This window comes from Coturnix japonica, chromosome 1, assembly GCF_001577835.2.
Source record: "Coturnix japonica isolate 7356 chromosome 1, Coturnix japonica 2.1, whole genome shotgun sequence".
NCBI classification, from domain to species: domain Eukaryota; kingdom Metazoa; phylum Chordata; class Aves; order Galliformes; family Phasianidae; genus Coturnix; species Coturnix japonica.
Genome location: NC_029516.1, coordinates 142,522,172 through 142,548,241, shown reverse-complemented (window position 1 = coordinate 142,548,241; position 26,070 = coordinate 142,522,172). Strand labels below are relative to the sequence as shown.

At 40.2% G+C, this 26,070-nt stretch overlaps 2 protein-coding genes across 13 annotated transcripts in view; one reads left to right on the top strand and one right to left on the bottom strand.

Annotated features, from left to right (window-relative positions):
* PCDH9 (protocadherin 9) overlaps positions 1–990 on the bottom strand; it is a 697,873-nt gene extending 696,883 nt beyond the window's left edge. For 4 of the 7 annotated variants that reach the window (XM_015851669.2, XM_015851671.2, XM_015851672.2 and 1 more), the window contains exon 1: positions 358–989. The gene's annotated coding sequence lies outside the window, so the exon portion shown is untranslated. Of the gene's footprint in view, positions 1–357 lie in introns of all 7 variants that reach the window. The other 3 variants (XM_015851665.2, XM_015851668.2, XM_015851667.2) reach the window with 1 other exon arrangement.
* A 355-nt stretch (positions 991–1,345) lies between these two features.
* LOC107308078 overlaps positions 1,346–26,070 on the top strand; it is a 30,343-nt gene continuing 5,618 nt past the window's right edge. For 2 of the 6 annotated variants that reach the window (XR_004305929.1, XR_004305931.1), the window contains exons 1-3: positions 1,346–2,412; positions 5,050–5,139; positions 13,545–13,611. Coding sequence is in view for 2 of the 6 variants with exons in the window: in XM_015851673.2 (XP_015707159.1) it covers positions 1,404–1,854; positions 2,255–2,412; positions 13,545–13,583 (648 nt within the window). In the remaining 4 variants the exon portion in view is untranslated. The remainder of the gene's footprint in view (positions 2,413–5,049; positions 5,140–13,544; positions 13,612–26,070) is intronic. The other 4 variants (XM_015851673.2, XM_032442066.1, XR_001552631.2 and 1 more) reach the window with 2 other exon arrangements.

The window sequence follows — 26,070 nt, the reverse complement described above, 5'->3', positions numbered from 1 at the left end:
TGCAGGTTTAAAAAAAAAAAAAAAAAAAAGCGACAGAAGGACTTGTGTTTGCATGCTCTGCTAGCTGCGAATAACCCGGGTGCAAGGCTCCAGCACCTGCAGTTCGGAGGAGCCGGGCACCCTCAGTACCAGCCTTATCTGCATTAAGCAGCACCGGAGCTGCTGCCCGTGATTACTTCCAGCAGAGTGATGCAGGTAGGGATGCAGAGACAGGGAGTAGGTGAGCCTTTGCCACCAGCACCAACTGAATCTGAAACACTGATCCTTTCCCTAGATAAATACACTGCGTGTTGGCTCTGATTATTATTATTATTTTCAATGAAATGCATCACGGTGTATGGGTAACTTTGCACTTACGTTGGTTGTCTACCTTTGACGATCTGCTGCAGCTAAGCAATGATCTGTTCCAGCAGATACAGCACAATGCATCTGGTAAACCACCAGTTTTGGAGAAATCAGCAGCAGCCAAATGCTTCCTCCTTGAGATATGTGTTGCTTCAGGGTGGCAAATTAGCAACTCCAGGGAACAAATTCACAGTTCCGTCGTTAGTCATCCTCTCCACGTTTCATTTCTATTAAGCGGCATTCCTTCGGGTGCTTAACGCGCACGCAACAGCGCAAACAAGCAGCAAGCAAAAATCCGGTGCACTTCTTTAGACGGGGAGTATTTTCCACTCTGCACTGCACACAATTTCCATCCCTCTCTCACCACAGCAGAGACAGCTACATCAAGTCTGCAACTTCTTACTGGAAATGACAGAGTTGGTCTGGCGGTGCTTCTCTCCCCCTTCTTACCTCTGGGGTGATAGTTGCACACATTATAAAGAGGAAAAAGAAAAAAAAGAAAAAAAAAAAGAAAAAAAAAGGGTTAAAAAAAAAGATAAAATTCTAATAGATTATTGCTTTAGTGATGGGAGGAAGCGACAGCGCTTTCCCTCCTCCCTCCCAGCCTCCCTCTCACGCACACTCCCTCCTTTTCTCTCTCTCTCTCTCTCTCTGAACTGAAATTCTTGATATAACTCTCAATAAGCCCAGAGGGAGGGTGTGCGCGGCGCTAAGCCCCCCCTCCCGCCGCATCGCATTGGCCCTCGCCGGCGGGGGAGGTGGCTGCCGGAGCGCGGCTCTGGCATTGGCCGCCGGGCACGTCGTTCCGTGGGTCGGCCGGGCGGCGGGGGCGGCCGGCGGGCGGCCGGCGGGCGGTGCGGGGAGGGAGGGGGCGAGCAGGCGCGGAGCCCCGCGGAGAAGGGGGCGGGAGGCGGAGTGCTTGGCGGGTCGCCGCGCTCCGGGGGCGGGCGGGAGCACAACGGGGGGAGGGGGATGGGGCTGCCTTGGGAGGTGTAGGGTGCCCCGTTGCTGGCTGAAGCGGTGACAGAGGGTTTGTGGCTGGTGTGGGGAAGATAGGGATGCTATGGCTTTTTTATTTTGTATTTATTTATTTATTTATTTATTTTGATTGGGTGGAATTGGGGGAGTTCAGCGAACGCGCCGTCAGCGCTGCACGGAAGAAAGCGCTCGGGGCGGCGTTGGCCGCGCACTCTCCGCGGCCTGCCAGAGCGCCGCCAGCATCAAGCAGCCTGCCCGGGCCCGCCGCTGCGTGGTTCGGCTTTATATTTAATACATGCCTTTTCATCTATAATTCACGCTGCTCAGACTCCAGCCACGTCTCGGCTCCCATTTACGCCTGCACACCTTTCTCCTTCCCCTTCCCGAAGGGTCAGCCGAGATACTCGGTGAAGGAAGGGGAGAGCTGTTTCGCTGGTTGTGTTTTTGTCTGCTTAAACATCGAGCTGGAAAACACTTGTGGTCTGATAAATAATAAAAGTGCTGATTTCTCTTTCCCTGTAAATGACACAGGTAAATTACCCAGCTAGCCACAAAGCAGCATCACATGCCTGGAAGACAGTGTAATAAAATGCCGATGTGTTATGATACGACTGACCTCAAAAGTGTGACAAGAGGATGATTATAGTGCATTATATATAGTGTGTTATATCTAGTGCATTTTTAAACATTTTCTGAAGCATGAATGAATCTTCATTTGACTGTGCTTTTATTGCTGCCTTTTCTCAGCTTGAACTTGCAAGCTGTATCACGCAGTACCTATCCAATTTAGTATGCCCAGATACATGGCCACGCTGGCTGCTGTTTCTGGTTCAGCCTTTCAAATATATGTGCATACAAAAAGAAAAGATAACATCAGTGTTTATCTTCTTCCATGTGCGATATTGTAACTAAAAAATGTGTGCTGTTTCAGTTGATAGCATTGGCCAGCAAGAGATCCAAGTTACTGCCTTGAAGATTTTAGAAGATTTTACATCTTCAGATGCAGGTTCCTGCCTTCAGATTCCTATATACATACACACGTACGGCGCAGTGTTAGGCAGTGGTGGAAGCTCCTTATTTCTGTTAGAGGTCAGTAATTTGCATGGCTTGGTTTTGTGTGACACAGTGATATTACTGTGATATGTTCCCTTGGAAGTGATACAGACTGATAATATACTCTGTATGTGAGCACTGCAATCCTGTTGTTGCATGATGTGTAAAGATTAAGCAGTCTTAGTTTTGCAGTGCTTTGTATTTGTGTCTGAAACACTCCAATTACAGGCAGAGAGAGAAAAAAAAAAAAAAAATTGATCCTGGTTTTGATGACATCAAGTAATGGTAGCAAACGGAACTGAATCTAATAATAGTTTAAGAAAAAATGTTCATTATGTAATACAGGAAGGATGGCTAGAGCCCCAGCATTGAAAGTCAAGTAAGTGACACAAAGGAGCAACCTCACTGCCAAACCACTTAGAAAAAAAAAGAATTCTGTGAATGAATGAAGTATGTGATCCTTTTCGTCTTCTAAAATACAAAGCAGAACAGCCATTAATAAAGAAGATAATTAGGACTGCGAGCTTTCTGTGTAATGCAGTCTGCTTCTGAAATATGGCGTGTTTATGTATGCATTAATAATGCACACATTTTTTCTGACACTAGTCATATCACAGCAGTATGGCATCACAGACGTTTTATAGCCTCATTCTAGTAACATCACAGACATATAACATTCTTATTCTAATCACACCAGAGCTATTTCAATGTCACATTGTAGTCACATCACATAGTCTGGTAATAATTATTTAACTTTATTGCTAAGCTGAATAGTTTTCTGTTTGCTCAAGGATGACTTTAACTTGTAGTCAGAACTGATTACCACATGCTCATAAATGAGCTCTTCTCATGTATGCAGGGTTAGCCTGTTTTAGGAAGGGAAAAAGCAGTGAAATTACAGAGAACTGATCATGGTTGGATTCGAGCTACAAATGCTCACGGATCAGAATAGTTCAACATTTCTGCTGTTTTCTGAAAGTACATTAGGAAGCCGGAGGTGTTTACTTGAAGTTCTGCCATGTTAATGTTTATGTGCTTGCTTAAAAATGCTGTAGTTCTTTAACTAATCATGCATTGTTAACCTCTTGGAAAAGGCAGCGCTTCAGACTACAGTGTTTGCACAGCAGATTGTAAAATTGTGTCTCAGAGCACCAAGGGGGCTAGAACTGTCACGACTACTTCTAATAATATTGGAAGAAAATTAATAGAAGCTCAAGTCCTTGAGCAGGAATCAGAATCACACAGTACAGCATTACACAGCCTCTGAAATTTGAGGAACTGCTTTACAACATTTCCCATGTTCACTTGAGTAGCCATGTTTTATCCTCCAGTAAATGTTTATTTGGCTGATCTTACATTTGGGAAAACTACGGTATGTGGTGTTTGGTCAAATGGCAGCTCTGTACTGTTATTTATACTCTTCCTTAATAGCCTTCTTTCTTTACCATGATGTATTAGGCCTTTGTCTGCATTTAAGAACACTGGTCTCCTAATCACATCATAACCTATTAGAATGACTTTTGTATTACAGCATATTAACTATTCATCCACATCATTGCATGTTATCTTTGCCTCCATATTATTATGTATCAAATTCTTTTCCATATCATATTTGAGTCGAATTCTAGCATGCTAGAAACTGACTCCAATTATTCTGTACTAGCTACAGTCAAATTGCACTAAATGGAATTGCTTACATTGTATCATACTGGCTACAGGCTCACACAATACATTATAAATGAAACTGATTCACATTATGCTTAGCTAACTGAAGACTTTAATCTTGAAGTGTTGAGCATAAAATGCTATCATTCTTCACTGAACTGGCTCTGGTCACTTGATCATTTTGTACCTGGGATTACCTCTTACAGTCTGTTATTATTAAAGCAAAATGGCTTTTTTTCCTCTCCTGCAGTTCTACCACTTTCTGTGGAGAGCTGATTCATATTCTAATGAGCAAGCTCTTAGCATCATGCCATCGCACTGCAACACTGGAACCAGACCTACAGCACACCTATAGCATGTTCCCTTCAGTCCAGCATAATGAGAAAATGCATTATAAACAATTTTATGTGTGTGTTCAAATAGCAGGTTACACGCAAGCTATTTAGCAGTCCTTACTATTATCCCAGGAAGCTCTGTTTTTTAAATGTTGCTTAAATCACATGCAAGTACGGCTTTGGTTCCGCTTTGAATAGGAATTATTCAAGGCCAAATTGCTGGTCCTGCCGTGATCATTGAGAGTGCTTCTGATGTGGTTGTTCCTTGAACTGTCTGCTGAAAGACTAGAGGATTGGAGTTTGGTGTGTCAGGTAAGATGTGAGGTTTCCCCATGTTGCAGACAATATTTAAACCGTGAAGTAGTTCACCTTCATAGGGCAGATGTTTGCTTTATTCTGCACTGAGATTTCTCTGTTCTTTACTCAGGCTCCTGCCACAATCTGGTCTCATGGTAACCTCAGGAAATCTAGTTCTTACATGATGAGTCAATACCAAAAAGTGATGCTTATCTTCTTCTTCACTTCTAACCTCCAAAACTTTAGGAATTTTATAAACGCTAAAGAGGAGAATGCCACCAAGTTTCATAAGAGCATACAGAGAGGATTGTTGAGCCTATTTTCTTCACATTCTTGTAGGCATGTTTCTTCTTACAAGTATATGTCTTTTGTCCAGATGTTGTACATCTGAACGGATTTTTGGAGCTTTCTTCGAGGTTTCCTCCTCTTCCTGGGCGTAGGGATTGAACATAGAGTCTTTCCTTATGTGAGTAGTTCAAATGAAGTCAGTAAAATATTTTGTGTAATGTAAACCAAATGTAAGTGCAGCCTTTCAGAAGGCCAGTTAATTGAACATGCATGATGCTTATTTAATGTGCTCATTTCTATCATTTAAAAATGTGTTTTAATTGTTTTGCAGAATTATTGTTAGAGCTCTAGGAAAAGAAAAACACTTAAGCAAACAATTTGTGACTGTATAATGTGTACTCTTAAACAACAATAGCAAAGTCAGTTAATAATGAATAATTGAAACTACTTGAGCTTCTGTGATGTTGGAAATAGTTGCAGAATTGGGGCCTTTTAATGGACCATCTTTCTGGAAAATAAACTCGGTTCCTGGATAATCAAATCACAAAAGGGGCAGGTGACGACCTTTATTCCATTTGAATGGCAGAACTAAATTTAACTGAATTTGCCATTTTTTTTAGACTGACAAAGATTGCAAATGTCATTTCATGGCTCTGAAGGGTCTACAAATGCACAAGCAGAAAACTGGCATTTTGCAGTGCCAGTGTTTAATCCCTGTTACTGTACAATACAGCAAGGTGCCAAACTTCCATTAATTATTGCTGCTCATTTAAAGGTACAGATTAACATACAGAGTTGAATTGTTTGCTTGAAAGTGTGTTAATTTTTTATTTTTTTTCCCCCCTTCTCACAAAGCTTTAGTGACTATTTAGTGAAACAATAAAAATCAATTTGGAAATGGAAAAAAGAGAATAATAAACAAGTGCCATTTAAAATGCAATTATTGGGCCACTTAAACAAGATGTAATTGCATGTGGCACATAAAGAAAAAAATGTTTTATTCTTTGTTGCTCTCTTATTTTTATTTATTTATTTTTTTTACTGATGAAAGTAGCTGATGAATCAGAATACAGAAGCTGATTCAAACCAGTGTGCGCTTTTGTGTAATGTGAAAGCATTCCAAGACCTGTAAATAACCTGATGTCTTATTGATATTTTAGTATTTGGAAATGGGGAAGGAAAAAGATGGAAAAGAAAAGGAGTCTATTGTTTTTTTTTTCAGACAAAACAATGGCCAAAGAAAGCTTTACTAAATTGTTTTCATTTCCACCAAGAGGGTAATGTAAGTCTGACTGATGGAGTAATGCTGATGCAACACTGAAAGGATCAGTATGAGACTCAAAATGTGGAATGAGAGTTCCTTCAAGCATTTGCTTTGTTTTTCTGCTTTCAACTTCTGACCTGCTTTTTTGCTTGTATCAACTGCAAATAGAATATGTTCAATTTAAATCAATATACCTACTCACATTATCTTGCATTACTGGGATTGGCATCTCTGCATCTAAATTTGAACCTAAACACATCCTTTTTTTTGTTCATGCCTCACCGTTTGCACAAGGTGACTAAAGTAATGAAGCTCTTGATGAAACTCCATCTCCTCTGGGGAAAATGCTTGTGTAACACAATCACAGATTCATTCTTTAGATTTCAGATGGGCAAGAAGAGATATGATATATTTCTGTTAAAAGTACTGTACTGTTATGATATATTCTTGATTCTGACACTTCTGCTTCTCTTAACAATCCGGTTAAAACAAAGAATATATGATGCTGAGGTTTTGTCTCTTGTGTTGTGTTCCACTGGTGGAAATACTGCAACAGCTGTAGATTATTCCCATTTATTTTCCATATACTCATGGAAGGGAAGAGAGCAGATTCTTGAACTGCATCCTTTTTGTGTCCCAGTGGCATTGCTATGATTCTCAAAGAATGTTTGTTCTTCAGGGCTTGAGACCCATGAAAGAGAAGGTGTGTTTTTTCCTCCTTTTGGCAGCACTGCCCTCTCTCTGTACGTGCCACCATGTTCTGGGGAAGCACTTTGATGTAGTTTTGGCCTTCTGGAGGCTAATTCCTCTCAGAGTTTCTCTTGATGTGGAAGCCAGAATTGAACAGAGTGTCCATGCAGTGCTGAGCCCGAATGAAAGGATTAATATCAGTGGAATTACTCTCATTAAAACAGGGGGGAAATTACAGGTCTGTGCTTAACATGCCTTCAGGGAATAGGTTAGGCATCACCGTATATCTTCCTGTTTATTTCCATACTCTTCAATGTCCTAAAAATGCTCAGATTTTGGACTAGAGAAAACAAATCGAAGAGACTGAAATTCACCTTAAATCCACAATTTGTCTTCTCAGTAGTCATTGTTGCATTCAATTATTTTCTTGGTCAGGTTTTGTAGTAGTAGAAGTTTCTCAAAGCCTTCAAGTAAATTATGTTTTATCAGGTATGTGGCAGGTTACAGTACATAAAGTAAAAGTATGAAGATAATGGGGAACTACTTTCTCCTGATGGGAACTTGGTGAGTGGTCACTGTCAGAAAATAGTTTGGGAGAATACGAGAATTCCATTGTGTTTAATTTCTTACTACTAATAAATCACTTCTCTCCCTCCCATGTTGACAAGAAGCAGATATTTCAACACAAACCCCATCAAAGTTAGTCATTTTGTCCTCTTCCTTATCAGTGTTTCTGTCTCTCTAAGGACGACATGCCTCAGGAAATAAGTAAGCAGCTATCTATAGGGGCATCACACAGCAATGCTTAGGCAATTATCACAGCAAAACACACCTCAGACTGATCAATAATTGCTTTCCTTGTCAAATTTCGGGATGTCACAAATAACACCAAAGAGGAGGATCAGACCAGAGAAAAGCCTTGTCTAGACAGGTAGATTAGATTGCTTTCAGTCCTAGCAAAGGTAGGAAGGTGCCACAGTGGTCCTGATCAAAGCCTAACAGATTTCACTCTGCCCAGCTACTAGCAGAGCAAGCAAAATACACCCTCCTGGGGAAGAACTTTAGAATCAGAAAAAAAAAAAAATCCCCCCAAAAACAGTATTATGAGTTGCTTGGAATTGTCGTTATTTGTATTGTTCGGTTTGTTGTATGTTTTTCCTGGCAAAGCTTGATCTGACATATGACAGAAAGTTGTTATTTTCAGTTGTATTTACAGGGATCAGTGTTTAGATTCCTTTTCATATCTCTGTCTTTCCCCCTTATCTTTCTAAATCTTGGATAGACTGAAGGTCTTCTGCCTGACTAGTTTATATTCATGCTTGAAACTTTGGTCCTGTCATGAGGAAAGGATACTTGTTTCCAGGATAGGACATTCTGCAAATCAGTAACTGAAGTTTACTCAGAGTCCTGTTTAAACATTCTTTTTCTGTATAGCATATATTTATTTGACTCTTTATCAACAAAGGTGGTGCATTCATATAACAAAAAAATAAAACCACACATTTTCTTGGAGTAGAAACCCTAATGAATATATGTGATGTTAGAAAAAAGAACGAGTCTGTAATTAAAAAGGATATGTCGATCACTGTAAGTTCCAGATTCACTCTGCCTATGCTATGGTCACACTAGTAAGAAATAATTATTACCAAGCCCCCTGCCCCCCCCCCCCCCCCCCCCCCCTTTTTTTTTTTTTTTATTTCCCTAACTCAGTAATTTAGTAAACTTAATATGCACCTGGATGATCACCAGTCATTTCAAGGCAGAAGTTCAGCTACTGCTTAACTTACATTACTGCTCACCTGATTCTTCTCTTAAAAATGTAGGGAATCTTACTGAGATTTTTTCTCTTACAGCACAACTGCCAAAGGACTTTAGTGAGGGTAATTGGTTGTATTCAGTACAGTAACATATTGCTCATTATTGACCGAATTACTATTTTGAGCTATGGAAATATTATTAACATGATTACATTTAAGTGTATGAAGAGACTGTCTTTGCTAGTCTTAAAAATATATATAAATATATATACATATTTCATTGTACACTTACCTATGCTACTGTGAGGGAACCAAAGGAGTTGCAGGGCTTCAGTTCTCTTCCCCAGGAAGGATTAAGTCTTGAATCTAAGTCTTTGAACATGAATGAAATGTTCTTTTCCATTAGTAAAAGAGTTTGTTATCCAGTTTGGTCTGATGCTGTAGACATTGTTATCAGCTGATGCCCTCTGCTTATTCTGTTGAACAACCACCCAGGTATTCCTCAGTCTCATCAGTCACTTGGAAGCATTTAGTATAAAATTTCATAAAGGGAAAGCCAAAGCTTTTGCCAAAGCTCAGTGTTGTTTTCAAGTGACAGACTATAACTGACAAGTAATCTCTCTTTATTTTTGATTAGATGTAGGTAAGCTTCAGATCAGATTAGAGAAGCTGATCTTCTTAGGTTCTCTTTCAGGTGTATTTCAGTTTTCCTAAAAGTAGGGAGGGAAGATCTGAAATGTCAGATGTTCTTTGCCTAAATACTGACCTCCAAACACCTGGAAATCATCTCAAGAGCAGAACCTTCATTTCTTAGCTGTATTAAGATGAAGTAATACTGAAAACTAAGGTCCTCCTCAAAAATACGACATGAGGCTGACTTTTACAAATCTTCCATAACATTACAGGTGATTTATTTGTGATACTGTGTACCTTAAGACAGCTCTGATATAAAGTGTCATGCCACAACATCATTTTTCTCATTTACACTGAATTTGCTCATCCTAGCAAGAAGTAGATATTACCTAAATCTGTAAAACCACTTATATGTAGTTAAAACAGAACAAAACACAAAAAAGCAAAACAAAAAACACACAATCAAACCCCAAAGCTTCATCTAACATTATCTTGATTATCTAAAGTTACCATAGAAGCATCTACCTTAGAATGTAGTCCTGTAAGCCTGACCTCATCAAACTGGAGGAAGTTTCTCAACGGCTTGTTTAAATTCATGTTGGTAAAATTTCTGATAAACTGTCCTTGTATTTTTGTCACTTCTCAAAAGCCTCTTAGTCGTGGTCTAACTAATAGATATCTTTAGCTCTATCAGAATTTACAAATAAGATGGTATTCTTTCTTCTTCTCACTGGATTCTCTATTCCATGAGGTGTTTATATCCTGTACATGAAACAGACATTGAAGAAATTCTTGAGGAATGTCAGTGAACATAGCCCTCCATGAATAATCTGGTAACGGGAGAGTGGTGTGTGCTTGATTCACATAAGACAGGAAAAAACACTTCTCACCTTTCCTCCTTCCTTGGAAAACTGTAATGAATTTCCAGCTCATGGTTCACATCTTCTTGGTAGTTCATTTACCACTTCTATGAGGTCTGTAACAGGTAGTTGAAAAACATGCCTACTAACAATTGTTTTCAGTTTCTATACAGGTCTCTCACATTCCTTAACAATGACTTAAGGTGCAAATTGAAAAGGAGTTCTAAACATTGCTCTACCACATACCACTACTTGCTCTACAAGTGATTGTCAATGTGTCACTTTATTCTCCTTTTTCTCCACCTGGCTTAAAGAGAAGTCTGCAATTCATTTTTAAAGGAGACCACTCTGAAATGTTTAACTCTTCCCATTGTTTCTAGAGGAAACCAAGATGCCTCTGTATGGGAGAAGTATCTTGAGCTTAAACTTTTCAGCCACTAAATCACTTCTTCAAATGCATTCTGACTGAATTTACTAACTCAAGATCAAGCACCTTCCAAGTTTTAGCTACTATGAACTGTTTCATACAGAGGCACAAGGGGAGTTTCTAGGATTTTTTTGTTTTGTTTTGTTTTTCAATTTTTCTTTCTTTTTTTTTTCTTTTTTTTTCCCCAATCAAGAAATGTCAGAAAGTGTCTTCATTATCTTGACTTAAAAAAATCAGAATTAGAGAGTAATTTATCCTCCTCAAAGACATTTACATCTAAATAGCAGCAGCTGATCTAATGAACTCAAATTTACTGTGCTACATTGAATGTAGATTGCAGAACAAAGAATAGTTGGAAAAAAAAGATTAATATTTATACAGCGTCATTGTTAAACAAAGTCATCCAGAGTAATTAAGAGTGTGTATGTGTGAAGGGGTTTCAGCAATTAGAAAGCATTCCTGTGGTACATTTTTTAGCTAAGAATGCAATGAAAATTATTTTAATTGTGTTTTAAACTAGTCTTTTCTGTTGAAAATACATAACTGTCATTTAGTTTTACAGATAAAAATAGGATCTCTTCTTACTTTCACTGAAACTGCTGAAATCTTGTCCACTGACGTCAAAAGAACAGGCTTAGGCTCAAACAATGGTTGTCAAATGTAATTGGTTCAATTTGCAGCTATTTCTCATAAACGCCTGCATATTTTCTAAATGCAGTAAACAGTGTCATCTAGAGGATATTTTTAAGTACTGCATGTCATCTACAATCTCTCCTACAAAGATTTTGACAGGCAAAGTGAAAACGTGAAGATAAATAGTTGCCTTAGTAATTGTCTTTTAAAACAAAAATAGTTATTTAAAAAAAAAAAAAAAGTATTAATGAGTATACTTTGCTTTTGGGACACTAGAAAGCCTAATACACTGTCGCAACAAAATGCTTGGCTGCCCTAAGGCTGTTAATTTAATTGTAAACATTTAAAGAAATTAAACTAACATGCATTATTGTTGTGAATCTTTAGTTTAGTTCACTTAAGGTGACAAAATATTAAGTAAAATTGACATAAAATAAGGGAATCATTTTCATGTTGTTGTAACTAGTGAATATTTAAATAATCACCTTAAGCTTTCTTTGTGCTTAATATAATGTAATCTGAATTATACCAATTAATTTATAAATAATATTTCAAAAACCCAGCTGAACCCTGCAAATAGGAATTGTTGAAATTTCATCCTCTAAAGTTTTATTGACAAATGTTGGAAGTATGCAGTAGCATATGCCATTATCAAATATATTTTTGTTTGGAAAAAGCAGTGACACTATTGCCTACTTACTAGCATTCATTTCTCTTGGAAAGATTAACTTTACTTTGCTGTCTCAGATTTTCATTAGCTTGTACTGCCTGTTACTCCCTAAGTGATGTATTCTTTGGAATAACTCATCAAACAATAGTAGGGGACATATGCTACAAAGCGATATCTTTAAAAGGACTCTTTAAAGAGGATCATGTTAGGACTACCTTTTTATACTGACAGTTTGTCATTACAAGGTGGTCTTTGTTACCAGCCTTAGATGCAGTGAGTGGTAACAATTAACAAATCCTCTTTCCTTCAATAGATAATGGATCACACAGGTTCCTCATGAGGCTTATTTATTTATTTGTTTATTTGTTTGTTTATTAAGAGCCTTACGTATAGAAAACAAATTGCTACAAAAAGTGTTATTACTTGCTTTAACTGAAGCTGTTGTTTAATGCTTTTTGTTTGTTTTTAAATCTAGACCAGAAACAGCTTCACATCTTACAATTCCCTACCTGCTTTGCCAAGAAGGACTTTAAAATGTGTGTCATCCCAGTCCTCATAGTTTCATGTTATTTTGCAGGAATTTAAATACCTAAGGCTGTGTTTAATTTCAGTCATGGGTCAGGCAAGAGTGTAATTTGTACAGAACTTGAGTGCAGTGGGTCCATTAGGATGTAACTTAATATCTGTTCTACAAATGAGCTGCATAAAAAACATACCATTGGTTAATGAGGTTATAATGTTAATTAAAAGAACTAAAAACTGTATTATGAAATAAAATCAAACAAGACAGTTACATGATACAGAAATTTAATTATAACAAAGTTACAGTAAAGCTGTCAAGTTAACTAGCTGCAGATAAAGTCTCTCACAAGATAATACTAGCTAAAAAGTTTTCCTTTTTTATCTGTTATAATTAGAGTAACCATCCATTATGAATGTTGACATCACTTGCATTCAACAGTAAGCTTACTTTTACATTAATACATGTTATGGGAATAGGGATAGTATTAGAATGGTGACTGGGGTAATTAAAAACAATACTACATCCAGTGCATTATTGCCTGGCAAGAAAAGTTGCAAGCAGCTGCAGGAATGAAGCTAAGGGAAAGAGGATGCCAGTCAGATGAGGCATTTTCTATTTCAGTGACTTACACTTACCAGCAAAGTGTTGAAACAGCACTTCTTTTTACCTTTTAGTTTCTTATTTATTTAAACTGTACTCTGTCAGGACTGAGGGCACTTCCTAAACTGTGGTGACAAGGTTGATGGTTCTAGGGTCTCATTTGAGGCTGGTGAGTACAAATATCAGAGTAGTAGCAGCAATTAAAATAATAAATCAATACTAGCATGTTTATTTCAAACACATCCATAAAATCAAGAGACTTTGCTTTCTTAGGTAAGGAAGGGACAGATTATGTTATGAGAGACAAAGATGGAGAGAGAGGGAAAAAAAAACAAATCCTATGAGGCTTCTTAGCAAAGAAACAGTAACCATGGCCCCACAGGAACAGGTGCTTCATCAGCAGAACTCTGCTGGATTTGGATGTTTGCCTGGTAAGTGTGGTAAATGTGTTTGTAAGGGAGAAACAAATGCATTCCCACAGTTGTACAGAACTTTTCTTAATTCATCCACTCTCTTTTATTTTCAGACTGAGGAGCACTGTGAGACTGACTGCTCTTTGTGCTGAACTCAAGAGACAGCAAACGCAATACTGGGTAAGTTTCTGCACATTAGTACTTCTAACATGATCACTAATGTTTCTACCTCTCCAGAGGGTTTTGGTGTAGGAAGACAGTTGCTCAAGTAGGGTATCTGGAGGGAAAGTGTGAACTCTAATGAAAGAAGTGAAAAAAGCAAACAGCTGGGCTTTCAGTCATTAGAGAGCTGGGGAAATGGAAATGGTCCATGGGAGCATCAAACAGTGATCACTTGCAATAGGCTTCTTTTGTAGCAAAGTAATGCTTTGTGCAACATAGCTGTAGAGATAGATGTTTATTTAGGAAGCACTAGGTAGCTGGGGGAGTATACTGAGAAAAAAAGGGCTGTAGTCAGAACGCTAAGAATGAAGCAGAAACAAAGTAGGATTTGAACTGGGAAACAAGAAGAAAGAAAGCAGCATTTATTTGGTGTAATTAAAACCAAGATTTGTGATTAGTGATTGTACAGTCATGCTTTCAAGTCTACTTGCTAGTTCAATAACAGTATTGACATTTAATGTGTGCAGATACTTGTCAATACATGTCAAGAAGTTTTGCCATTGTCAAGTTGTCAGTGACTTAGGACTTGACTTGTGATGTGTTTTCAGTGCTAGAGACACTGCCAGGATATCTCAGACTATCTCCACCAGCTTCAGTGCTTGCAAAAATGATTTCTGTACTCAATGCAAAAGACTAAACAGATACGGAAGCCCTGACTGTAAAACATGAGTATGAGGTTTTGATGTAAACACTTCCCAAAGTCCAACTTTTGTCCAAGAGGAATTTTGTTAACTCATAACAAACAAATATTTGTGTCAAGGAGATGTCCTTGAATTATCCATGCATCACATGCTGAAGTGTCCTGTAAACATCTGCAGTCTTGCCTTGCTATATGTAGTGTAGAGGGGGTTATTTTTCTGGAGGTCAGCCAGGCATTTCTATTTCCATAAGCAGAGATGACTAGGAAAAACACTGTAGTCTTTCATGAGCTCATTTGTGGGAGAGACATGGTACAATTTAAAAACTGTAGGGAGGAAGAACCCTGACGAATCACACTTTTCTCTGTTACACTTCAACAACACTTTTTGCTCCTGTTTTTAGTTCCTCAGTAACAGTTAATTACATGCTATATTGAAAATCCTCCATTGCACTGATAAACAGCTGAGAAACAGCAGGAGTTTATGAAGCAAATGCCTGCCCTTACACACCGGTTTATGGAACTGGAAAACTCTTGCAGGCAGCATTAAAGATGAGGGTAAAGAAGATAGTGAGAACAAGCTTTAGCTGATTGTGTCAGAGGATTGCTACTGGAACCATCTATTAAATGTGGATCCCTGGTATTGGACTAGATAATCACACTGAATAGATAGGATAGCACAGCCAGTAATGGCAGGAATATGTTTGCTGAAAATTTATGTCAAGGTTGCCTTGGAGCTGCAGGTTTCATACCGGTATAAAATTTCCATGTCTGTAGAGACATATTTTGTCATAACATCTGGAATGTTATCATTTCTGACTGCTGCTGGTCAGTTGTAAACCAATTTGAAAACGCTGCCGTATCATACGTAACACTGGCATCAGTCCCAAATGCAGGTCTCAATGGAAGAGCAAGGCAGGATGATGTGTAATGATTTGAGGAGCTGATAAGCTTTATATTCTGCAATTACAGCTTGAAAAGCAGCCTGTACTTTTTAAATTAAATAATTTATTTTATTTGTTGAGGAAAATGCCACAGATTTGATATGGTGTTTTTAGATTTTGGCAGGGTATTTTTTGTTTGGTTTTGTTTTAAAAACTTATTGAACATACATGTGTGTTGTTTGGTGTGGTAATTTTAGGGCACCCACCTACTCTACATGCTCAGATTTCTTTTACAGAGAGCTGAATCTGCAGAGGAAGGGGGAAAAATGTGGAAAAATTCATCTTTTTCTGATGTCTACTAGAGGGTCTGGACTTTGCTTATGATTTCTCAGTCTTCAGCCTTGCAGTTTGTGATGGAAATAATGAAGTTTTATGATCACTGCTTCCTGCCATTAATGCTTTCATTCAAGAAGAAATACAGATAAGTGTAGCTTCTGTTTTTTCATATTATCCTTGAGATTAGGAATCGTGGACCTGTAAGTGATAACCTGGAATGTAAATAGTCTGGACTTGTATACATGGTTTCCAGATGAAATTTTGCTTTTGAACGTCAGACTCAAAGTTACTTAACAAATGTTATGCTCTTCTGCACTAGCTACCTGAAGTGTGAAGTCTTTTTATAGATGCATGCCCATTGCAGAAGGAGACCCTTAGTGGTACTTTCTTCTGTGTTCATAAAGACAGAAAGGAAAGGAAAGGAAACGACAGTAAGAACTCTGAGAACAAAAACAAAGCAAACTCAGAAAATGTTGCTTAGCGATGTCTTTTGTGTTATTCCAGGGAAATGGTCTTTCACACAGATATTTACATGATAAGTTTTTATTGAAAAATATAGAAACATTTGCCCACAGCCANAAGTGATAAAATACAGGTTTTTTGTGAAATCAAACAAAAAAATAAGGTGTGTGCAATAAAAAAAAATACATGTATTTTTTACACAGGTGATTTGGAAGAAGTTTATCCATCTATTTATTTATTTATTCATTATTTGGTTCAATACATTGAGTGATAGTCCCATCTGTTGTTGATAGTGTTTCTTTAAAGTATTTGTATTGTAAATTTGTATTTATGAAAGCTTCAGAATGGTGAAAAGAAAAATTCTGAAATATTTTTAAAAATTGCTCTTGGAAGAGTAAAAGAGGGGGAGGTTATGTGCATTAATATTTCTTCTGGGCTTTTCATGGCTGTCTAAGAAACAAAGGAACTGGAAAAAAAGAAAAAGGTGAAAAAAAATCCTTCAACATATTTGCTAGGGGCAATACTTAATTTATGTAATCGCTAGGAGCAAGAAAATATGAAAGTAAATTGGGAACATCTCAAAGTTTAAATTAATTACTGTGTAAAAAGTTTTCAGGATTACAATTCAAAATATCATTAGTGAAAAAATCTATAGCTGTTGTCTTGATTCTTCCAGTTGTTCTCTGCAGAAAGCTGAATCTATTTGGATATCTTCCTTTCTCCCATTTATTGGCTGCTTCCTTTCCAGCAGACTGCTACAGACCTCTGTCCAAATTGGTGACAGTGTACTTTTTATCCTTTCCCTTCTGGTGCAGCACATTCAAATGATAAAAAGCCTTATCGTGTGAATATGCTCACTGAAACTTAGGCATCATACATATTATTTTCTGCATAGATTGAGTGGTGCCATGCTTTAGGCTACAGATTTCATAGATTCCTGTGAGGTACATCTCCTAGCACAGCACCACAAACTGTCCAAGGTTTATTTCACAGCTTTTCATAATTCCATTTTATCTCAGTATTTTATCAGATACAATGCATAGCATTTCAACAGCAGACTCTTGCTGGGCACATTTTACAGCATAAACTTGCATATGTATGAAAATATATAGATGTGGCAGGGCACTGACGAGGCAAGAGGTAAAGAATATTTTTAACCTCTTACATTCTCAATCCTGGGTGCAAAGCTCTATTTATTTTATAGGTGAATTTGTGCACGTCTTCAAAGGATAACAAAATGGAATTTAAGTCACAGGAAGTGTCATATTTTGCCTCTAATATTACAAGGCAGAGACACCTTGCTGTTTGTTCCAGTATAGATAACTGTGTTCTTTTATCACCTTAGAAGGAATCCTTCTGAGTAATAATAATCCTCTGTATCTTCCCAGTCTGTTCTTCTGAAAGAAGAGCAAGTTGTCTGCTTCCTTGAGACATAAATGAATGACATTTTACAAAGTCAGAAATGTGGGAGAAATACACATACAACTAGCTGCTTGTCTTCCAATAATCTCTTACATTCCTTCAGCCTTTCCTACCGTTCACCACCCTGTCACTCTGACATGATAAACAGCCTGAGTTATTTGTTTGTTCGCAGCTTCTGTGCGCAGCGTGGTGTGGTGAAAGGTTGTGCTGGACAGCAAGGTCAAAAGCTGCTTCTTTGTTTTGTCCTGTATTTTGCACCCTCTAAAGGGAAAGGAATATTGTGTTTTCTGAGAACAAGCTTAAAAGCTTTGCCGGAAAACCTTTGGCAAGTGCAGGGTGGAGCAGGCAGGGAGCCTGCAGCTGGAGTGTGAAGCAGTGAGAAAGCAGAGCACACAGACACGGAGGTGACAGAAAGGAGACTTTCTGAGAGCCAGAGAGAGTTTGCTGCAATCCACAGTGAAAGCTGCTGGACTGAGAGCAAGGTCAGAAGGAAGGACAGGCACATTAGATTTTAGAGAGATTTGTTTTTCAAATGTTTAAAGCTATTCCACAGCAAACCTTATGTTTATTGCATAGCTACCTTGTTCTACTCTGTGTTCTAATTAATAATTATTTTTAACACTCAAAGCCTTATTTTGTGGTCTGACAAAAAGAAATAAATGTAGGCTCATCTACGTAATAGCTCTATCTGACTCAGTGTCACATCATGCTGACCAGCAATTTGCACGAGGAACAGCCTGCATGGCCTGCATGGATACTGCATGTATCCAAAAGAACTGAGGTGGAAGAAGACGTACTGTCAGTACGATTTCCCAAAATAGGGAAGGGGATATGAAGGTAACATTTCTGAACTGGATGGAGGATAGAGTATTTCTTCTTGAGTGCAAAGTCAGCTGATGCTGGGAGCTTATTAACCTCTGTGTATGACCACTGAGGAATGAATTCCTATCAGTTTACAAGCATAGAAAATGTTATAAGGTAGAAGATGGTAAAAGACATGATAGGACACTGAAAGCAGTCTGAAGGGCACATCTTTTTACAAGACCATATAACATTGCCTCCACAGCAGCTGCAGAACTTTTCAGGTTTTCTAAATAGCTCAGTGTTTCCCCACTGTAGTAAATATACAGCATATACTGAAAGTTGGGCCTTAACTGTTAAGAATCACAGAACCTTAGGGGTTGGAAGGGACCTCCAGAGATCATCGAGTCCAACCCCGCTGCCAAAGCAGGTTCCCTATACCAGGTCGCACAGGTAGGCATCCAGGTGAGTCTTGAATATCTCCAGAGAAGGAGAATCTGCAGCCCTCCTGGGCAGCCTGTTCCAGTGCTCCATCACCCTCACCGTAAAGAAGTTCTTGCGCACATACGTGAGAACTTCCTACGCTCCAGTTTCTGGCCATTTCCCCTTGTCCTGTCTCCACACACTGCTGAAAAGAGTCTGGCCTCGTCACTTTACCCTCCACACCTTAGATATTTATAGACCTGGATCAGGGTCCCATCTCAGTCTTCTTTTCTCAAGGCTCAACAAACCCAGTTCACTTAGCCTTTCTTCATAGGGGAGATGCTCCAGGCCCTTCACCATCTTTGTGCCTCTCCACTGGACTCTTTCCAAGAGATCCTTGTATTTTTGTACTGGGGAGCCCAGAACTGGACACAGTACTCCAGATGAGGCCTTACCAAGGCAGAGTAGAGGGGGAGATCACCTCCCTTGACCTGCTGGCCACACTCTTTTTAATGCACCCCAGAATGCCATTGGCATTTTTGGCCATGAGGGCAAAATCTTCTTCCCATTCCATTTTCCTGTAAGTGCACACTCTGAAGTCAAAATAATCTTTAATAGTTTTATAATAATGGCCAAAGCTTGTCATAAATTTTGACTAGTTTTTTTTTGTTTGTTTGTTTGTTTGTTTTTAAGCAGAAATAGAAATAAGTGCAAATGTTGTTGTAAAAGCAAAAGGAAATTAGTTGCTGATTGTTGAAATTGAATTGAAAAATTGAAGCTGATAGCAAAGAAAAATACTATATTTCAGTAACTCCATCTCAGTCTAACCAAATAGAGAATTACTACACTAATATTACTCTGATTTGGGTATTTATTTATTTATTTATTTATGTGCAAGGAAGATATATGGGTAATAAATGCAGAAACTGAGACAAAAGGGAATCAGAACTATGGGATACAGCCTTCTGAAATGTCAGAATCATGGAATCTTAGGGCTTGTAAGGGATCTCTGGAGATCATTGAGTCCAAGTCCCCTGCTAAAGCAGGTTCCCTAGAGCTGTTTGCATAGGAAAACATGCAGGTGGGTTTTGAATATCTCCAGAGAAAGAGACTCTAGAGTCTCACTGGGCAGCTTGTTCCATTGCTGTCACCCTCAAAGTAAAGAAGTTCTTTGTCATGTTCATGTGGAGCCTCTTGTGTTCCAGTTCAAGGTGCTTACAGTGTGAGCAGGGCGAGTCTCTTCCCACTGGTGACAGGTGGCAGGACAAGGGCAAATTGCTTCAAGTTGAGCCAAGGTAAGTTTAGGTTGGACGTTAGGAAAACTTCTTTACTGAGAGAGTAGTTAGACACTGGAATAGGCTCCCCAGGCAGGTGGTTGAGTCACCATCCCTGGAGTCATTTGGATGTGGTGCTCAGGCATATGATTTAGCAGAAGGTTGTTAAGAGTTAGGGTACTATGCTTAGGCTGCAGTTGAACTTGATGATTTTTAAGGTCTTTTCCATCCTGAGTAATTCTATGATTCTATGCCCACTGTCCTTTGTTCTGTTGCTGGACACCACTAAAAAGAGCCTGGTTGCTCTTGAGTCTCCACTTGACACTCACCCATTAGATCTTTTTAAGTGATTCCTTGTCAGTCTTCTCCATGCTGAACAGTCCCAGATCTCTCAGCCTTTCCTCATAAGGGAGATGATCCAGTTCCTTAAGCATCTTTATGGCCTTCCACTGGACTCTGTCCAGAAGTTTCCCTTTTCTTGAACTAAGAGGCCCTGAACTAGACATAATAATATATTACAGTGCAATTATAAGGACATCAACTATGCATCAACTTGCCATATAAATGGAGTAATGGTGCCTTCCTTCCTGACATCAACATTTTTTTCCATTTCTCTTTTTACCACTCTTACCTTGGAGATGTGTGGATTTTTAATGTGTTCCTCAAGGAAAAAAGCATGGAAGATTTCTTCTGCTTGGATATGGTAGACAGTGGTCTCAAGAAGTTTCTGCTACCAGTGGTCTGAATACATCTTTTCCATTATCTCAAAGACTATAAAGAACACCTGTTGGTGACAGGCGAAGCTTCTAAAATTGTAAGAAAATTGTTGTGAATGGCCTTAAGGTAGCGCTGCTCAGCTGCCTTAGTTGGACTCCATACTGTGATCTGTAGTTTTACCTTCCAAGTGCAGCAAAAGATATACTGTCTTGTATGTAAGCTTTGAGACCTGAAATTCAAGAAAGAGAATATTACTAAAGTGAACTACAACAACTTGTGTGCATCCCAGTCTTCATATTATTATTTTTTTTTCCACAGAATTTGACATTTTAGTATTACAATTATCTCAGGGTTTTGTTTTGTTTTGTTTTTCCTGTAAAATACTTCTGTTTTTTTGTACTTCAGGAAGACTGCTTTTTGAAAGGTTTTTCTGATGCATCAAAAAGAATCATTTCTTCACAAAATTAAATAAAATAGTTCAGGTTCAGTTTGATAAAATAATAGGAGAGAGAAGCTCTTTTTCAATATTAAAACAAACAAACCCCCCCCCCCCACAAAAAAAGATAGCTTGTATGATTGTTTCTCAGTGTTTTGGAGAAGTCTCTCTCCTCTTTCAACTGCACTACGGTGAAACTTTCACAGATAACAGAAAAATGTGTTATCATTCAGTAATTCCTGACCTTATTCAAAGATGCTTCTTTACTTACTTCAGTCATCAAAAAGCTCTGTGCACTGTTATGCAACATCCTTGGTGCTGATAATACTTTGTTGCTGGTGAGCTGAATCTCCAGCACAACAGTTGGTAGCTACAGATCAATAGCAACTGAAGGTGACACGTTTCCAGAAGACGCCGGCTGTGAGCTTCTGAACTCTCCAGAGGACTCAGAGTTTGGCATGAGAGACACCCTGAATCTTAAACAGTCTTTTTTATCCCCTGATTCTGCAGTTATTACTGATCTATCTAGCTCTGAAACACTTTTTTTTTTTTTTTTCCCCCCACCAAATAGTGCATGCTGTCTGAACATCAAAATGGCACATTAAAAGGTGAATATGATCCAAGCAGCAGTCACATTCACCTCCACAATTCTTAGCTCTTGTTGCCAAAACTATTGTTTCTATCATTAGCTTTATTAGCAGTTTAACTTAATTAGCTAAATGGTGTTATTTAGTGGAAGTTCTCCACTACATCTGCACTAACCTTTGCATACTTAATGTGGATTTTATTCATGTATATAGGCTGGCATGTGGGACAAAAATAGATGGAGAGAAAATTGAAAAAGCAAGTCCAATGAAGGGACCCTTCTTAGTCCAAATGAGGGTGCCTTCTGTGTATAATTTTACTAGATTTTTTTTAATCTGTGTATCAGAAGAAAAAGAATAATGACTTTTCCTAAGAAACTAACCCCTGGCAGCCAAAAGGTACAGGAAATTTTTCTAAGTCATGTTAAACAGAAACTGTGTTCAGATCAGCAGTGGCATACTTGTAGGGCTGTGACAAAGTGTATGTTACCCACTGCGGAGCTGACTGTTTAACTACTGGGTCATACAGTGTAATATATTTTGAACAAAAACAGATTCACGTTTGTAGAGGAAAAAGGAAGAAAAATGAGGAATTTTGGAAAAGAAAGTAGGAGGAAGTATACTTGAATATAGACCACCACAATCTGCTGTATAGCACACTGCAATTCCTTACATTCATGCTATATGCAGAAAATAAGAGGTCTGTAGTCACAATTCAGATAATTGTTTTAGATGTCCCTACCTTATGGCCTGGGCATTCTGTGAAAGGACTTGCAATCTCACTGAATCAAAATTTATACACACATGAAGAACTGAATTTACAATATCCAATTGAGGTCTCTCACATACCAAACACTTGGTCACTGTGATAAACCAATCAACTGCAGGTATAAGGATTGGCAACTACTTAAACTACAATAACACAGGATTAAGCAGAAAAGACTGAAGAAGTTTCTAAAGTCCCTTTTGGTGGTACTCTGTTGGACTCCCATGATGCAGTTTTAGCACCAGAGCCTTAACGATCAGATCTTCAATGTTCTAATGCTTTGTCTCCAGGTTTTGTCTTCATACCTCATAAATAGTTGAAGAACTCTTCAATTTTGCAGCTGTTATTGTAATTAGCAAGCTAAATGACTTCTGCTTTTAAAGCTGTGAATCACAGTTAACTGCTTAATGTTACTGCCATAAACATGTGCTTTACTGACATCTTAAACCCTTTCATCATGAGGCTTCCTTTTTCTCTCACATTTCCCTCTGCTAACAAGTCCCATGCTCATACCTAAATGAGTGGCTCATCAAGCAGCTTTCTGTCTAGCTACTGATCTGTGGTTTTGAAAGCCATTTTGCTTACAGATTTACTTTTGTATAAGGGACCTGATTTAGTTTTCTTCTTTTCTAAAATTTGTTATAGTTTTCCACTACTATTGCTGAACAGTCACATACAATTAAAAAAAAAAAAAAAAAAGAAATTAAGAAAAAAATTCCTTTGTTAATAAAGGAGTTCACTTTGTTTGATAGGAACGAAACATAGACAAAAGTCATTGTTAACAAATCAGATGCATTCTTGGCCAAAATTCACTGCTTTTATTACATCTCAACAGCTTAAATTGAATGTAATATTTTGAAAATATTTGCTCTCTGGGAGGAGGGAAATAAAATCTTTTAATGCTCACTTTGCATGAAGGAAGGGAAGGGAAGGGAAGGGAAGGGAAGGGAAGGGAAGTCCAGTTGCTTCTGTCACCCTCACTGTAAAGAAGTTCTTCCACACATTTGTGCGGAACTATGGTGTCAGAGAAACAATTATGCCTTCTTGAGGAAGGGGAGGAGGTCCTGGCCTCCTCTACCCTCAGTATTTTCAAAGAGTTAAACTATTTCATGTGACTTCCTGCTCAGATTCCAGGTTCTGACACCTCACTTTCCCCATGCACTTGGAAAAGGACAGAACATAATTGGCTCTTCAAGCTTTCAGAAGTTAGGCACTACTGTATGAAATCTTCTCTGCATCCCTATAAATTTCCCTGATGACCTGGGAAAGTAAAAAAGAAAAAAATAAATAAATCTTGTCATGCTTATATCCAGTACAGGGTATTAATTTTGATCATTACTGCACTGTAATGATAGCTAGGTACACAGACAAGCATATTCAATGCTTCCTTTTCTGATGGTCTCACTCATACAAAGAAGTAAAATGTCATAGCTGTGCAAGAAACATTATCTTTCCCCTTTCCCTCTCCCTCTCCTGCCCCCCTACTCCCTCCCACCCAACTTCCTCCCCTTCCTCCCCCCTTCCTCCCCAAATATACACACAACCAACAATCAATAAACCCTCTTCCTTCCGTTCCTATCCTTAACTTCACCATAACACCTTCCATCTTCCTTCCACTATCTCGTTCGTTCCTTCCTTCTTCCTTCCTTCCTTCCTTCTTCCTGTCATTCATTCTCTTCCTTCCTGCCTTTTCACCCTCCTTCACTTCCTTTCGCTTCTTTTTCCTTCCTTCCTTTCCTTTTCTTCCTTCCTTCTTCTTCCTTCTTCCTTCCTTCTTCTCTTCTTCTCCTTCCTTCCTTCACCTCCCTCCCATCTTCTCCCCTCCGTCTCCGACACTTCCCCTCTTCCCCTTTCCCCTCTTCCCCTCTTCCCCTCTTCCCCTCTTCCCCTCTTCCTTCCCTTCCCTTCCCTTCCCTCCCTTCCTTCCCTTTCTTCCCTTTCTTCCCTTTCTTCCCTTTCTTCCCTTTCTTCCCTTTCTTCCCTTCCCTTCCCTTCCCTTCCCTTCCCCCTCCCGTTCCCCCTCCTTCCTCCTTCCCGCTCCCTTCCCCTCCCTTCCCTCCCTTCCCCCTCCCTTCCCGGTCCCTTCCCCTCCCTTCCCCTCCTTCCCCTCCCTTCCCTTCCCCTTCCCTTTCCCTTCCGCTTTCCCTTCACCTCTCCCTTCCCTTCCCTACTCCCATTTCGCCACTTGCCCCTCTCCCCTTCCCAAGTAATTGATGGAGTTGGGGTGGAGAGAGCCTTCTTCACCTTCCCTTCGCCCTTCCTTGCCCCTTCACCTTCCCTTCCCTTCCCTCTTCGGCCTTGGCAGCCTTTCGCCCCTGCTGAATCGCCCTTCAGGCCTTTCCGCTGACACAACCCACATCACCAATAACGCCCTCCCCTCCATAACAGACTCCATCACCCCTCCCTCCCGCTCCTTCCCCTTAACACCCTTCCCCTTTCCCTTCCCCTTCCCCTTCCCCTTCCCGCTTCCACCTTCCACAACACAATCCCCTCCCCTCCCCTCCCTCACCATAATATAAACCTCCCCTCCAAAACCTCCCCCTCCCAAAACTTCCCCTCCCCCCTCACCCTCCACCTTCCTTTTCCCCTTCCCCCCTTCCCTTTTCTCTTTCCTTTCCCTTTTTGTTTCCCCTTCCCTTCCCTTCTTTTCCTTCCTTCCTTCCTTCCACAATATACCACATTCCCTTTCCCTTCCCTTTCAACAATTAATATAATATACAAAACCCTTCCCTTCCCTTCCCTTCCCTTCCTTCCCTTCTCCCCTCCCCTCCCCTCCTCCCTCCCCTCCCTCCCCTTCCCTTCCCCTCCCCGTTCCCCTTCCCCCTTTCACCCTTCCCTTCCCCCTTGCCTCCTTCCCTTCCCCTTCCCCTTCCCCTTCCCTTCCCCTTCCCTCCCCTCCCCTCCCTCCCTCCCCTCCCCCTCCTCCCCTCCCCTCCCCACGACCCCTCGCCCATCCCTCCCCTCCCCCTCCCCCCTCCCCTCCCCTTCTTTTCCCTTCCCCTTCCCCTTCCCCTTCCCTTCCCTTCCCTTCCCTGATCCCTCTTCCCCTTTCCCTTCCCTTCCCTTCTCCCTTCCCTTCCCTTCCTTCCTTCCCTTCCCTTCCTTCCGCTTTCCCTTCCCTTCCCCTACTCCTTCCCCTCCCTTCCCCTCCCTTCCCTTTCCCTTCCCCTCCTTCCCTTCCCCTTCCCCTTCCCCTTCCCCCTTCCCCTTCCCCTTCCCCTTCCCCTTCCCTTCCCCTTCCTTCCCCTTCCCCTTCCTTCCCCTTCCCCCTTCCCCCTTCCCTTCCGCCTTCCTCCCCTCCCTCCCCTCTCCTTCGCCCTCACCTTCCTCCTCCCCTTCCCTTCCCCTTCCCTTCCCTTCCCTTCCTTTTTCTTCCCTTCCCTTCCCTTTCCTTCCCTTCCTTTCCCTTCCCTTCCCTTCCCTTCCTTCCCTTCCCTTCCCTTCCGCTCCTCCCCTTCCTCCACTTGCCCCTCCGCCTTCCCCTCCCCTCCCTCCCTTCCTCGCTCCTTCCCTCCCCTTCCCCTCCCCTTCCGCTCCTTCCCACTCCCCTCCCCTCCCCTCGCCTCCCTCGCCTCCCTCCCCTCCTCCTCGCCCGCCCATGCCCCGCTCCCTGCCCCGCTCCCCCTCCCCCTCCTCCCCGCTCCCCCTCCCCTTCCCTTCCCTCCCTGTGCCCCT